The sequence below is a fragment of the Salmo salar genome, unplaced genomic scaffold (assembly GCF_905237065.1).
Source record: "Salmo salar unplaced genomic scaffold, Ssal_v3.1, whole genome shotgun sequence".
Taxonomy (NCBI): Eukaryota; Metazoa; Chordata; class Actinopteri; order Salmoniformes; family Salmonidae; genus Salmo; species Salmo salar.
Genome location: NW_025548520.1, coordinates 52,694 through 67,500, shown reverse-complemented (window position 1 = coordinate 67,500; position 14,807 = coordinate 52,694). Strand labels below are relative to the sequence as shown.

The following is a 14,807-nucleotide window of genomic DNA, read 5'->3' as shown; positions in this document are numbered from 1 at the left end:
TAAACAAACAAGCTGCCAATACGTCTTTCTTCCACGTTGTAGGAGGCTGATCAGGCTAGTCCTTAAGAGACGTACCCGTGTGTCAATCTAATTAACATCCTTTTAAAAGGTCCCTGTCAAAATCTTCTGTTTAATCTACAGATATATTTTTGAATGGGCTGCTTCTCAATCCACCACATCCGCTGATGTCTCTCTTCCACGTCTGTGGTTGAAAGTGGCAGAGCTACAACGCTGTTTGTCAGCCCAGGAGACATCCCGAAAATCGTCTGTAGCGTTCGAATCGTTTGTGACCCCACTATAGAAAGGGGAGACTCTCACGAACAAGATGGTGTTCTTCGTTTGTCTCTACGACCCCCACAAATGTCACGGGACTCATCTGAAGGTAACCCGGTACCAGTTTTGAAAAAAATTATGGATTTATGGAAGTAGTTTTGTGCCAACAAAATAAAAGGGTTAAATATGTATTTCTTTCTGAGCTTTCTTATATCTCTTATATAAAGGACAGACACTTCAAAACCTTATTCCTTATGATACATTTTTTTGACTCTGTGTTCTGCCATTTATATATTGTGTTCCTCTCAATGCATTCCCGTCTATGGACTATAGCGAAGGCCCCCAAAAATAAATATATATATTGATTTTTGATACCTACAGGGGTCCTAAAATTCTCAATCAAGTAGCTAAATGATCCATGTTAGTTTAGACGCTTAGGAGCTAGTCGTATCACAGCTAAATGTATTGAGTACCATTTAACTATACATCTGAAAACTTTAGGCAGCAGCCTCTACAAATAATGTTTTTAAACTGTCAGAATACAGCTATTGAGCTTTTAATGGGGGGGGGGGTTAGATCATAATTTAGCCTGCTCAGTACTCACCTGCATTGTTCCTCAAAGATGCTCAGATCAATATGTATGGGAATATGAATATTCTGTCACATAGCAGCACAGAAACAAGTTTACATTCAAATGAAAACACAGAGAGCGTGATGTCATTATGGAGTTAGAACCTTTTATACAACTCATTCTAATAGGTCGTCATCAATAAAACGTCACAATACGGTGGAAAGAAAGCGTTCCATTTGCCTGCTGGGATGGCAAGGAGACCCGCAGCTCCGCTAAAACCACAGACAACGGAGTGCCGTTTTCAAGGGATTGATCAATAAATGTTGACTATTTAGTTGCAATATCATCGCCTTTATGGGTTTAGCATCAAAGTGAAGCACTTCAGTTGTCCTCAGTTGACCTGAACTACCACAAAGCTGAAATACCACAAACTAACCAGGTTTCCATTCAACCTTTTTATGCAAATATAATGTACATGTTCCCTTCCCTCCCTCCCCTCCTCCCTCCCCCCTCCCTCCCTCCCCTCCCTCCCTCCTCCCTCCCCTCCCTCCCCTCCCTCCCTCCCTCCCCCTCCCTCCCCTCCCTCCTCCCTCCCTCCCTCCCCTCCCTCCCTCCCCTCCCTCCCCTCCCTCCCTCCCCTCCCTCCCCTCCCTCCCCTCCTCCCTCCCTCCCCTCCCCTCCCTCCCTCCCCTCCCTCCCTCCCCTCCCCTCCCTCCCTCCTCCTCCCTCCCCTCCCTCCCTCCCTCCCTCCCCTCCTCCTCCCCTCCCCTCCCTCCTCCTCCTCCTCCCCTCCCCTCCCTCCTCCCTCCCCTCCCTCCCTCCTCCTCCCTCCCTCCCCTCCCTCCCTCCTCCTCCCCTCCCCTCCTCCTCCCTCCCTCCCTCCCTCCCTCCTCCTCCCCTCCCTCCCCTCCCTCCTCCCTCCCCTCCCTCCCCTCCCTCCCTCCCTCCCTCCCTCCCTTCCCTTCCCCTCCCCTCCCTCCCCTCCCTCCCTCCCTCCCTCCCTCCCCTCCCTCCTCCTCCCTCCTTTCCATTTCAGTTCTAAAGAGCCTTTCCAGAAAATGACCACAAAAACCAACAACAACATGAACACAAAAGCACTTAGCTGAAGGACGATCCCTCTCTGTTTTCACAAATGTGTCAAATCTAATCATCACACACACACACACACACACACACACACACACACTCACACACACACACACATAAATCAATTCATCAATTTGAGCCTCTTTCTATTTTTTTAGGGAGTAGTTCAGCTTTAATATTGCAGATATATTATGGCTTCCTTCAATGTAATTGTCTGCATCATTTCCAATCCCCCATATATATTTTGTAAATATATATACACTACATGACCAAAACTATGTGGACACCTGCTCGTCGAACATCTCATTCCAAAATCATGGGCATTAATAGGAAGTTGGTTGACCCCTTTGCTGCTATAACAGCCTCCACTCTTCTGGGAGGCTTTCCACTAGATGTTGGAAACATTTTGCAGGGACTTGCTTCCATTCAGCCACAAGAGCATTAGTGAGGTCGGACACTGATGTTGGACGATTAGGCCTCACTTGCAGTCAGGGTTCTAATTCATCGCAAAGGTTTTCGGTGGGGTTGAGGTCAGGGCTCTGTGCAGGCCAGTCAAGTTCTTCCACACCGATCATGACAAACCCTTTCTGTATGGACCCCGCTTTGTGCGAGCAGGAATTGTCATGCTGAAACAGGAAAGGGCCTTCTCCAAACTGTTGCTACAAAGTTGGAACCACAGAATCATCTAGAATGTCATTGTATACTGTAGCGTTAAGATTTCCCTTCACTGGAACTAAGGGGCCCGAACCATGAAAAACATTCCAAGACCATTATTTCTCCTCCACCAAACTTTACAGTTGGCAGTGTGCATTCAGGCAAGTAGCATTCTCCTGGTATCCGCAAATCCCAGATTTATCCGTCGGACTGCCAGACGATGAAGCGTGATTCATCACTCCAGAGAATGCGTTTCCACTGCTCCAGAGTCCAATGGCGGCGAGCTTTACACCACTCCAGTTGGCGTTTGGCATGGTGATTTTAGGCTTGTGTGCTGCTGCTCGGCCATTTCCTGAAGCTCCCGATGGAAGGTTCTTGTGCTGATTGTTGTTTCCAGAGGCAGTTTGGAACTCGGTAGTGAGTGTTGCAACCGAGGACAGATGATTTTTACACTCTACGCGCTTCAGTACTTTCGCGGTCCCGCTCTGTGAGCTTGTGTGGCCTACCACTGCGGCTGAGCCGTTGTTGCTTGTAGACGTTTCCACTTCACAATAGCATCACTTACAGTTGAACGTGGCAGCTCTAGCAGGGCAGAAATTGTACAAACTGACTTGTTGGAAAGGTGGCATCCTATGACGGTGCCACGTTGAAAGTCACTGAGCTCTTCAGTAATGCCATTCTACTGCGGGTGTGACAGAAATAACCAAATCCACTAATTTGAAGGGGTGTCCACATACTTTTGTATATATAGTGTATGAAGGGGTGTCCACATACTGCTGTATATATAGTGTATGAAGGGGTGTACATATACATGGAGGCCTAGGGAAGAGGGTCCCATTTGGGACACAAGCTTCATGTGTTATTCATGAGATTCAACATATCCCTCCCTCCCTCCCTCCTCCTCCTCCTCCTCCTCCCCTTCCTTCCCTTCCCTTCCCCTCCCTTCCCCTCCCTTCCCTTCCCTTCCCTTCCCTTCCCTCCCCTCCCCTCCCCTCCCCTTCCCTTCCCCTCCTTCCCTTCCCTTCCTCCCTTCCTTCCCTTCCCTCCCTTCCCTTCCCTTCCCTTCCCTTCCCTTCCTTCCCTTCCCTTCCCTCCCTTCCCTTCCCCTCCCTTCCTTCCCTTCCCTTCCCTTCCTTCCTTCCTTCCCTTCCCTTCCCTTCCCTTCCCTTCCCTCCGTTCCCTTCCTTCCCTCCCCTCCCCTCCCTTCCCTTCCCTTCCCTTCCTTCCCTCCCTCCCTCCCCTCCTCCCCTCCCTTCCCTTCCCCCTTCCCTTCCCTTCCTCCTTCCCTTCCCTTCCCCTCCCTTCCCTTCCCTTCCCTTCCTTCCCTCCCTTCCCTTCCCTTCCTTCCCTTCCCTCCGTTCCTTCCCTCCTCCCTCCTCCTCCCCTTCCCTTCCCTTCCTTCCCTTCCCTCCTCCCCTCCCTCCCCTCCTCCCTTCCCTTCCTTCCTTCCTTCCCTTCCCCCTCTCCCTTCCTTCCTCTCCTTCCCTTCCTCCCTTCCCTTCCCCTCCCTTCCCTCCCTTCCCTTCCTCCTTCCCTTCCCTCCTTCCCTTCCCTCCTTCCCTTCCTCCCTTCCCTTCCTTCCCTTCCCTCCCTCCCTTCCCTTCCCTCCCTTCCCTTCCCTCCTTCCTTCCCTTCCCTCCCTTCCCTTCCCTTCCTTCCCCTCCCTTCCCTTCCCTTCCCTTCCTTCCCTCCTTCCCTTCCCTTCCTTCCCTTCCCTCCGTTCCTTCCCTCCCTCCCCTCCCTCCTTCCCTTCCCTTCCCTTCCCTTCCTCCCCTCCCCTCCCCTCCCCTCCCTTCCTTCCCTTCCTTCCTTCCCTCCCTCCCCTCCTTCCTTCCCTCCTTCCCTTCCCCTCCTTCCCTTCCTCCCTTCCTCCTTCCTTCCCTCCCTTCCTTCCTCCTTCCCTTCCCTCCTCCTTCCCTCCCTCCCTTCCCTTCCTTCCCTCCTCCCTTCCCTTCCTCCCTTCCCTTCCCCTCCTTCCCTTCCCTTCCTCCTCCCTCCCCTCCCTTCCCTTCCTTCCCTTCCTTCCCTCCCTCCCTTCCCTTCCCTCCCCTTCCCTCCCCTTCCCTTCCCCTCCTTCCCTTCCTCCCTTCCCTCCCTTCCCTTCCCTCCCCTTCCTTCCTCCCTTCCCTCCCTCCTTCCTTCCTTCCCTTCCCTTCCCTTCCTTCCTTCCCTCCTTCCCTCCTTCCCTCCTTCCCTTCCCCTCCTTCCCTTCCCCTCCCTTCCCTCCCTTCCTTCCCTTCCCCTCCCTTCCCTCCCCTTCCCTTCCTCCTTCCCTTCCCCTCCCTCCCTTCCCTTCCCCTCCCTTCCCTTCCCTTCCTTCCTTCCTCCCCTCCCCTCCCTTCCCTTCCCTCCCCTTCCTTCCCTTCCCTCCCCTCCCCTCCTTCCTTCCCTTCCCTTCCTTCCCTTCCCTTCCTTCCCTTCCTTCCCTCCCTTCCTTCCCTACCTTCCTTCCCTACCCTCCCTTCCCTTCCCTCCCTTCCCTTCCCTACCCTCCTTCCCTCCCTCCCTCCCTCCCTTCCCTTCCCTCCTCCCTCCCTCCCCTCCCTCCCTCCTTCCCTTCCCTTCCCTTCCTTCCCTTCCCTTCCTTCCTTCCCTTCCCTTCCCTTCCCTTCCCTTCCCTTCCCTTCCTTCCTTCCCTTCCCTTCCTTCCCTCCTCCTCCTCCCTCCCTCCTCCCTCCCTCCCTCCTCCCTCCCTCCTCCCTCCCTCCCCTCCCTCCCTCCTCCCTCCCTCCCTCCCTCCCCCTCCCTCCCCTCCCCTCCCTCCCTCCCCTTCCCTCCCCTCCCTTCCTTCCTTCCCTCCTCCCTCCCTCCCCTCCCCTCCCTCCCTCCCTCCCTCCCTCCCCTCCCTCCCTCCCTCCCTCCCCTCCCCTCCCTCCCTTCCCCTTCCTTCCCTTCCTTCCCTTCCCTTCCTTCCCTTCCCTTCCCTCCTCCTCCTTCCCTTCCCTTCCTTCCCTTCCCTCCCTCCCTCCCCTCCTCCCCTCCCTCCCTCCCTCCCCTCCCTCCCCTCCCCTCCCTCCCCTCCCTCCCTCCCTCCTCCCTCCTCCCTTCCCTCCCCTCCCTCCCCTTCCCTTCCCTTCCTTCCTTCCTTCCCTTCCCTCCCTTCCCTCCCTCCTTCCTTCCCTTCCCTTCCTTCCCTTCCCTTCCCTTCCTCCCTCCCCTCCCTCCCCTCCCCTCCCCTCCCTCCCTCCCCTCCCTCCCTCCCCCTCCCCTCCCCTCCCCTCCCTCCTCCCTCCCTCCCCTCCCCTCCCTCCCTCCCTCCCTCCCCTCCCTCCCTCCTCCCTCCTCCTCCCTCCTTTCCATTTCAGTTCTAAAGAGCCTTTCCAGAAAATGACCACAAAAACCAACAACAACATGAACACAAAAGCACTTAGCTGAAGGACGATCCCTCTCTGTTTTCACAAATGTGTCAAATCTAATCATCACACACACACACACACACACACACACACACACACACACACACACACACACACACACACACACACACACACACACACACCACACACACACACACATAAATCAAATCATCATTTTGAGTCTATTTCTCCCCTCCAGTCTCATGTGTTCTATCCACTCTGAACAGCCAATGACAGAATGACACATAATGAACTGAAACTGATAACCATAGACGCCCTGCTGTCGTCACGGTGACGCCCCGCTGACATCACAGAGACACCACACTGACATCACGGAGACGCCCCGCTGTCGTCATGGAGACGCCCCGCTGTCGTCACGGAGACGCCACACTGTCGTCACGGAGACGCCACACTGACGTCACGGAGACACCATACTGACATCACGGAGACACCACACTGACATCACGGAGACGCCACACTGTCGTCATGGAGACGCCACACTGACGTCACGGAGACGCCACACTGTCGTCACGGAGACGCCACACTGACGTCACGGAGACACCATACTGACATCACGGAGACACCACACTGACATCACGGAGACACCATACTGTCGTCACGGAGACACCACACTGTCGTCACGGAGACACCATACTGTCGTCACGGAGACACCACACTGTCGTCACGGAGACACCATACTGTCGTCACGGAGACACCATACTGACATCACGGAGACACCATACTGTCGTCACGGAGACATCACACTGTCGTCACGGAGACACCATACTGACATCACAGAGACACCACACTGACATCACGGAGACACCACACTGACATCACGGAGACACCATACTGCCATCACGGAGACACCATACTGTCGTCACGGAGACACCACACTGTCGTCACGGAGACACCACACTGTCGTCACGGAGACACCACACTGACATCACGGAGACACCACACTGTCGTCACGGAGACACCATACTGACATCACGGAGACACCATACTGTCGTCACGGAGACACCACACTGTCGTCACGGAGACACCATACTGACATCACGGAGACACCATACTGTCGTCACGGAGACACCATACTGACATCACGGAGACACCACACTGTCGTCACGGAGACACCACACTGACATCACGGAGACACCATACTGTCGTCACGGAGACACCATACTGACTTCATGGAGACACCACACTGTCGTCACGGAGACGCCACACTGACGTCACGGAGACGCCACACTGTCGTCACGGAGACGCCACACTGTCGTCACGGAGACGCCACACTGTCGTCACGGAGACGCCACACTGTCGTCACGGAGACGCCACACTGTCGTCACGGAGACACCCCAAAAGTCAACCAGGTCTCACAGAGTGACGGCAGAATTAGACGTTCACCTATGTTTCTCAAACGTCAAATTTCAAAGTTGTTCCAAATGTCAAATGTCTAAGTGTTTAGGTATTCACTCCACATTTGTAAGGTTAGGGTTCAGTTAAGGCATTAAGTCTGAATGGTTAAGTCTGTATTTGACGTCAACATCTGACTTTGGTTGTAAAGGTTGCATGTTTGAATTCAGCCATGGAAAGATGTTTTTGATATTTTGTTTAAAGCCTTAACCTTTATCCTTAACCATTCAGAATTAATGACTAACCTTAACCTTAACCCTTATCTTAACCATTCAGAATTAATGACTAACCTTAACCCTTATCTTAACCATTTAGAATTAATGACTAACCTTAACCCTTATCTTAACCATTTAGAATGAATGACTAACCTTAACCCTTACCTTAACCATTCAGAATTAATGACTAACCTTAACCCTTATCTTAACCATTCAGAATTAATGACTAACCTTAAAATGTTCTGTTTGGAACCACTTCGGAATTTGAGATTTGAGAAACATGGATACACGTCTAATTCTGATGTGAGACTGAGAGCTTGTTGCAAAATGGTGTGTGTGTGTGATTCTGCCTTGTCCTTGTGTGTCTCTCTCTCTCTCTCTCTCTCTCAATTATACATCTCAGTATAACTCCAATCTAATGGAACATGATGATACACATTGAGGCAGATGCCAGGATCCATGGTGGAGCCACCCAGCCTGGTCCCTTTAGACTGTTATAATGGACTTGAATGGTCTGTCTGTGTGTGTGTGTGTGTGTGTGTGTGTGTGTGTGTGTGTGTGTGTGTGTGTGTGTGTGTGTGAGAGAGAGAGAGAGAGAGGGAGAGCAAGAGAGAGGGAGAGGGAGAGAGACACCCAGCCTGGTCACTTCAGACTGTCATAATGGACTTTAATAGTAGAGGTTTAATAGGGCCGATCGATGGGAGGATCTGAGGGTCCCAAATGGCTCCCTATTCCCTATGGGCCCTAGTCAAATGTAGTGCACTATGTAGGGAAGCATCCTGTGTCTGATTGCTGGCTCTCTCTCTCCCTGGTCCCTCTGAGGGCGATTACAGTGAAGAGAAGTAATAATCTGATATCATTATGGTCGATGGATACATGGCTCATCCATAACTGCTGCACTGTGTGTGTGTGGTGTGTGTGTGTGAGAGAGAGAAAGACATAGATAGAGAGTGAGGGTATGTCAACCGCGCACACACACACACACACACACACACACACACACACACACACACACACACACACACACACACACACACACACACACACACACACACACACACCACCACTTTCCCGGTTTTATAGACTCTCTCCAACCTCCTACTTCCCCTCCTGTTGACTGAGTGGTTTTCTCTTTTCTGTCTCTCTTCTCCTGTTGCAACACTTTCCTCCCCATCCCCATATCCCTCTCTTCTCTCCTCTGTCCCAGTCTGTCTCTCTCCTCCTCTCTTCCTCTGTCCCAGTATCCCTCTCTCCTCCTCTCTTCCACTCTGTCTGTCCTCCTCTGTAGCTCTCCTCCTCTCCTCCTCTCTCCTTCTCTGTCCTCCTCTGTAGCTCTCCTCCTCTCTCCTCCTCTCCTTCTCTGTCCTCCTCTGTAGCTCTCCTCCTCTAATCCTCTCTCCTCCTCTCCTTCTCTGTCCTCCTCTGTAGCTCTCCTCCTCTAACCCTCTCTCCTCCTCTGTAGCCCTCCTCCTCTCCTTCTCTGTCCTCCTCTGTAGCTCTCCTCCTCTAACCCTCTCTCCTCCTCTCCTCCTCTGTCCTCCTCTGTAGCCCTCCTCCTCTCCTTCTCTGTCCTCCTCTGTAGCTCTCCTCCTCTAACCCTCTCTCCTCCTCTCCTCCTCTGTCCTCCTCTGTAGCTCTCCTCCTCTAACCCTCTCTCCTCCTCTCCTCCTCTGTCCTCCTCTGTAGCTCTCCTCCTCTCTCCTCCTCTCCTTCTCTGTCCTCCTCTGTAGCTCTCCTCCTCTAATCCTCTCTCCTCCTCTCCTTCTCTGTCCTCCTCTGTAGCTCTCCTCCTCTAACCCTCTCTCCTCCTCTCCTCCTCTGTCCTCCTCTGTAGCCCTCCTCCTCTCCTTCTCTGTCCTCCTCTGTAGCTCTCCTCCTCTAACCCTCTCTCCTCCTCTCCTCCTCTGTCCTCCTCTGTAGCTCTCCTCCTCTCCTCCTCTAACACTCTCTCCTCCTCTGTCCTCCTCTGTAGCTCTCCTCCTCTCCTCCACTCTCTCTCTCCTCCTCTGTCCTCCTCTGTAGCTCTCCTCCTCTCCCACTCTGTTGCTCTCCTTCTCTCCACCTCTGTCAGAGTGTCCATCCCTCTCTCTTCCTCTCCTCCTCCTCCCAGCCTGTCCATCCCTGTGTGTTGAGATGTCGTCCCTACTGAGAAAAGAGATGCAGAGGATGTTGTTTAGACCTGAAGGACAGAAACTACAGAAGTTTATAGAGATACATGAAGCAACACCAGGAAGACATTTTCTCTGTGTCTACGGTAAAAATCAGCATCTTCTGTTTCATTTGTTTGATTTTATTGTTCATTTGTTTATTCAATCATCTTGCTTTCTTTTTTATTTTGTACGATTCTCTCCTTCTATTTCTCTTTCTAAATGATGTTCTGTCTGTTTCCGTGCGTTTTTTCTTCTTTTTAATGATGGATTGATGGTCCCGTGTGGCTCAGTCGGTAGAGTATGATGCTTGTAATGCCAGGGTTGTGGGTTCCAGTCCCACGTGTGACCAAATCTCTTTCTAAATGATGTTGTGGTTTTTCTTCTGTTTTCTTCCGTTCTTACTTTCCTTTGGTCTCTGATGCAGAGATGACGATGTTTCTGTTTTAGGTCTACTTGTTCTTTTTAATGACGGATGGATTGTTTTTTTCAAAGACCTCAGGGAAGTCTGTTGATGAGGAGGTTACTAGGGTCATATAACAAACTACATCTGCTATGGAAATTAGGCTTGAATAGTTTGTCTTTGGATACAGTCCGTGAACGTCACCAATAGAGGAGTGTTACTTCTACTCGCTAATTGAATTTCCAATGCTGGATAACATCCGTTGTCCTCGGGAAAACGGCATCCCTTTTGGAACAATGCATTTTGTCCCTATTGGTAAAAACAACATTAGCTTTGCTTGAGAAAACGGCTTGACTATTCCTTTCCAAAACATAATTGTTGTCCTCTGGTCCACAGTGACCAAGACCAAAGAGGTGCAGCTGTGTGTGGTGAGATCTCGGAAATCACTGTATTCTGGATCAAACAAGTTGCTGAATTCCCAGAAATCCGGATCGAAAAAGAAGCTCAAGTCTCAGTTTTGCCTGAGTTCCTGCTTGGAGGACTCCTACCTGAGGACGGAAGTCTGGCTCCTCCAGGACCTCACTCTGCTGGACGGGCGGGATCCGGACGTGGTAAGGAACATCATTCTCAGATTTTGCATTACATCCGTGTTTACATTTAAGTGTTGACTCTAGGGGCTGCCATGATTCTGTCCTCACTGCAAGGTGAACATTACAACATTTGCTGTGACATTCTTCTTCTTCTTCTAGTCCCCCTTTGATGACCTCACCTCCCCTCTCTTCTCCCCCCCTCCCTGTAGGACGACCCGTGTTTCCTGATGCACTTCTCCACTGTGCGGTCGGTGACGGCCTTCAGCTGCGGCGCCAAGTACTGCATGGCGCGGGCCCTGGTTGCCCTGAGCGAAAAGCACTGCGGGCGACCTTTGACTCTGGTGAACTATGACCTGGCCTACATCAGTCCGTCGTCTATATATTTGAACAGAGGAGACTGTGTGGTGCTGATGCAGATATGTTTCTACGCTGCTAACCTGGTGTGTCTGTCCTTGTGCCCTGTACCTCTGGACTGACAGAGATATTTGGATTTGGATTTATTGTGGATCCCCAAGGCAGCAGCTACTCTTCCTGGGGTCCGGCAAAATGCAAGCAGTTATACCATTTTAGAGAGAGAGAAAGAGTCTGAGTGTGTGTGTGTGTGTGTGTGTGTGTGTGAGTGAATCATAGGCTCTACCATGTATCAAGAATACACTATTTAAAATGACTGTCTTTCCAGATTTCTAAGTCTCTGTGTTGCATGTACTTATAAACCTTCTGTCTCTGTTCTGATTCTGAACGTTCTAACACTGTTCCTCAAGCATGTGAAATGATTACAGCTAATAATCGGAATAAAATGTAACAACTTTCCTTTTGTCTTCTTATGTTCTCATTCCATCAGTTTGAGAAGTTTTTCATAATTTTTCTCTTTGAAATATCTTCCGTAGATGGCAGCAGCAAAACTAAATCAACAAACTCTGACATCATGCGGTTATTTTTGATGACCAAATCAAAGACAGTAGAGTGACAAGATGACCAAATCAAAGACAGTACAAGAATAAAGATGACCAAATCAAAGACAGTACAAGAATAAAGATGACCAAATCAAAGACAGTACAAGTATAAAGATGACCAAATCAAAGACAGTACAGTGTAAAGATGACCAAATCAAAGACAGTACAGTGTAAAGATGACCAAATCAAAGACAGTACAAGAATAAAGATGACCAAATCAAAGACAGTACAAGAATAAAGATGACCAAATCAAAGACAGTACAAGAATAAAGATGACCAAATCAAAGACAGTACAAGTATAAAGATGACCAAATCAAAGACAGTACAGTGTAAAGATGACCAAATCAAAGACAGTACAAGTATAAAGATGACCAAATCAAAGACAGTACAAGTAAAGATAGGCTGAAAGTGCTTCTCCAACAGAAATCCCCGATCACGGTTGTAGGTGAAGGCGATGTCATGGCGACGCTGGCTCGCTAAGCTCATGCGCAGAAACACGTCATCGGGTCTAACGGTCGTCTCTCGCCAAATTGCGCATGTGCAAGCCGTCAAAGACACTCCTTGACTTTCACGAGGTTGTAGTAACAACATGTTCACAACTACTTAAGACGTTGGCTCTGATCTAGGTAGTGCCTTTCGATTTCGAGAAAATTAACAACTATTGAAAAATCTTTCACTTCTCTCATTGATTTATCAAACTCCGGCCTGGTCTGTTTCGCGATGTTGCGCCTCTGGGTTTAGAAACTCTGTGACCAACTTTCCTGATCTAAAAAAAAAAAGAAAATACATTGTTTAATATTTACAGCTACATTATTACAATTATTACAACACTTCAAATAAATGAATTTAAATAAAAGGTATCAAATAAATTGGGTATAAAATGGTTTAGAAAAGGTTTTTTAACGACATTTGTCCGGATAGGCGCATGCGCAGGACCAGAGAACGGCCGCGTGCCTGGCGCCAAAATTCGAAAAGCGGAGGGGAGTGTTCTGTTGTTGACAGCACCAGCTCTCCTTATAGCGTCGTGGTTTTTACACGTTATTACAACATATCGAAAAGGATTACTTTGGAAATACTTTGGGGAAGGACAACGCAAAGATGCACATCAAATCTATTATCTTAGAAGGATTCAAGTCCTACGCGCAGAGGACAGAAATCAACGGATTTGATCCGCTCTTCAACGCTATTACTGGACTTAACGGGAGTGGAAAATCCAATATTCTCGACTCGATATGCTTTCTATTGGGGATAACCAACTTGTCTCAGGTAATATGCTACTTATTCATTAATACGCAGAGATGTTAGTTTTTATCCAGTGAGCTAAAGACATTTCCTTGACGTTAGCTAGCTAACGTTAGCTTACTGTGCCCAGGTTCATCGGCGGTTACAGTAACGTTAGTAGAGAAACTAGCGAGCTGTAACGTTATTTCCATCTGATCTTAACTTATCTCCCAGGTGCGAGCGGCCAATCTCCAGGATTTGGTGTACAAGAACGGTCAGGCCGGCATCACCAAAGCCACGGTGTCCATAACATTTGACAACACAAACAAGAGCCAGAGTCCGCTTGGGTTCGAGACCCACGACGAAATCACGGTCACAAGACAGGTAAAGTTGTTCTCCTCTTGCCTCTATTCCAGTTTGTGGGAAGAGTAATGTTGATGAATAAAACATGTATGCCTTGCTCCAGCAGGTCCAAACTAAGGGATACTACTAGCTAACTACAACTTCTGTCAGGTGTTCTGATTGAACCTTTATGGCATAGCTGGTAGCTACTGCGTTAGGTCTGAAAATAGTCCCAACTAGGACGGTTCTCCTTCCCATAATCACTACACTAACTGTCCACTGACGTGATTTCTCAGCTGTATTGTTACTAGTCATGATTTTCACTGTGATGACGTGATTTCTCAGCTGTATTGTTACCAGTCACTCAAACTAGTCATGATGGTCACTGTGATGACGTCTCATGCGTCAATCACTGCACTGATGTTGACTGCTTACTACTGCGTTATTAGCTATTCATACTGACCTTAATGCCTTTCCTATAAAACTATTTATTACTTTACCTCATCCTCTTGTTCTACTCACAGATGGTGAGTAACTATTATTAGTCAATCAAACTGTAGAGGACTCTCTTAAAAATGTTACTATGATGGAGTGGATTCTCAGTTCTCTGTGTCCTTCTCCAATCCCAGGTGGTGATAGGTGGTAGGAACAAGTACCTGATCAACGGGGTGAATGCCAACAACACCAGGGTACAGGATCTGTTCTGCTCTGTGGGACTCAACGTTAACAACCCCCACTTCCTCATCATGCAGGTAGGTGTTTAAACACCACAAGTACCTGGGGTGTGTTCATTAGTCCCACATTGTAGCAAAAAGTTCTAGAAATAACTTGAATCTTTATTTTTATATATTTATATACTTCTCTTTACAATATTTCAGGGGAGAATCACCAAGGTTCTGAACATGAAACCGCCTGAGGTAAGTCTATACACACACACTGTAGAATCATGAAGTCTTGTAATTACTTGAAGCTTCCGTACTACACACACTCCACGCACGCTTCCTGTGGAAAGACAGACACACAAACACTCCTTTGCCCTCCTCTCTACATCTCCTCTCTAACCTTCCTCTCTCCTCTGTAGATCCTAGCCATGATAGAGGAGGCAGCAGGAACCAGGATGTAACTCTAACCTTCCTCTCTCCTCTGTAGATCCTAGCCATGATAGAGGAGGCAGCAGGAACCAGGATGTAACTCTAACCTTCCTCTCTCCTCTGTAGATCCTAGCCATGATAGAGGAGGCAGCAGGAACCAGGATGTAACTCTAACCTTCCTCTCTCCTCTGTAGATCCTAGCCATGATAGAGGAGGCAGCAGGAACCAGGATGTATGAGTGTAAAAGATCAGCGCCCAGAAAACCATTGAGAAGAAGGAAGCCAAACTCAAAGAAATACAGACGGTGGGGCCGCCATTTTACCTGTGTTAACGTAGCTCTGTGTTTCCTGGTCCTGGGGACCCAAAGGGGTGCACGGTTTGTTTTTCTCTCTAGAAAACGAAGTTCAATTCTTCATCACGCCTTTAGTTGAATCTAGGTTCAACCCTGTGGCTCAGTTGGTAGAGCATGGTGTTTGCAACGCCAGGGTAGTG

The 14,807-nt window shown here is 49.4% G+C and overlaps 3 protein-coding genes across 3 annotated transcripts in view; 2 read left to right on the top strand and 1 right to left on the bottom strand.

Moving 5' to 3' along the window:
* LOC106591635 (phosducin-like protein 3) overlaps positions 1–969 on the bottom strand; it is a 6,166-nt gene extending 5,197 nt beyond the window's left edge. The window contains exon 1 of the mRNA XM_045712477.1: positions 878–969. Coding sequence (XP_045568433.1) covers positions 878–883 — 6 coding nt within the window. The 5' untranslated portion in view covers positions 884–969. The remainder of the gene's footprint in view (positions 1–877) is intronic.
* An 8,635-nt stretch (positions 970–9,604) lies between these two features.
* Positions 9,605–11,518, top strand: LOC123733118 (exocyst complex component 1-like). The gene is made up of 3 exons (XM_045712480.1): positions 9,605–9,822; positions 10,515–10,729; positions 10,918–11,518. Exons 1-3 carry the CDS (start codon positions 9,702–9,704, stop codon positions 11,182–11,184), a joined length of 603 nt encoding a protein of 200 aa, XP_045568436.1. The 5' UTR covers positions 9,605–9,701; the 3' UTR covers positions 11,185–11,518.
* Positions 11,519–12,195: 677 nt separating this feature from the next.
* The window catches only part of LOC106594162 (structural maintenance of chromosomes protein 2), a gene marked incomplete at its 3' end in the record, with an annotated part of 53,190 nt that continues 50,578 nt past the window's right edge, over positions 12,196–14,807 (top strand). The window contains 6 exon segments of the mRNA XM_045712478.1: positions 12,196–12,927; positions 13,117–13,266; positions 13,854–13,976; positions 14,103–14,141; positions 14,510–14,555; positions 14,558–14,619. Of these exon segments, the coding sequence (XP_045568434.1) occupies positions 12,760–12,927; positions 13,117–13,266; positions 13,854–13,976; positions 14,103–14,141; positions 14,510–14,555; positions 14,558–14,619 (588 nt within the window).

Bases quoted from the DNA above. Each gene is read 5' to 3' on its own strand.
- LOC123733118 (XM_045712480.1), top strand. From the start codon at position 9,702: ATGTCGTCCCTACTGAGAAAAGAGATGCAGAGGATGTTGTTTAGACCT. The intron at 9,823-10,514 runs GTAAAAATCAGC...TCTGGTCCACAG, and splicing joins ACATTTTCTCTGTGTCTACG to TGACCAAGACCAAAGAGGTG. The intron at 10,730-10,917 runs GTAAGGAACATC...CCCTCCCTGTAG, and splicing joins ACGGGCGGGATCCGGACGTG to GACGACCCGTGTTTCCTGAT.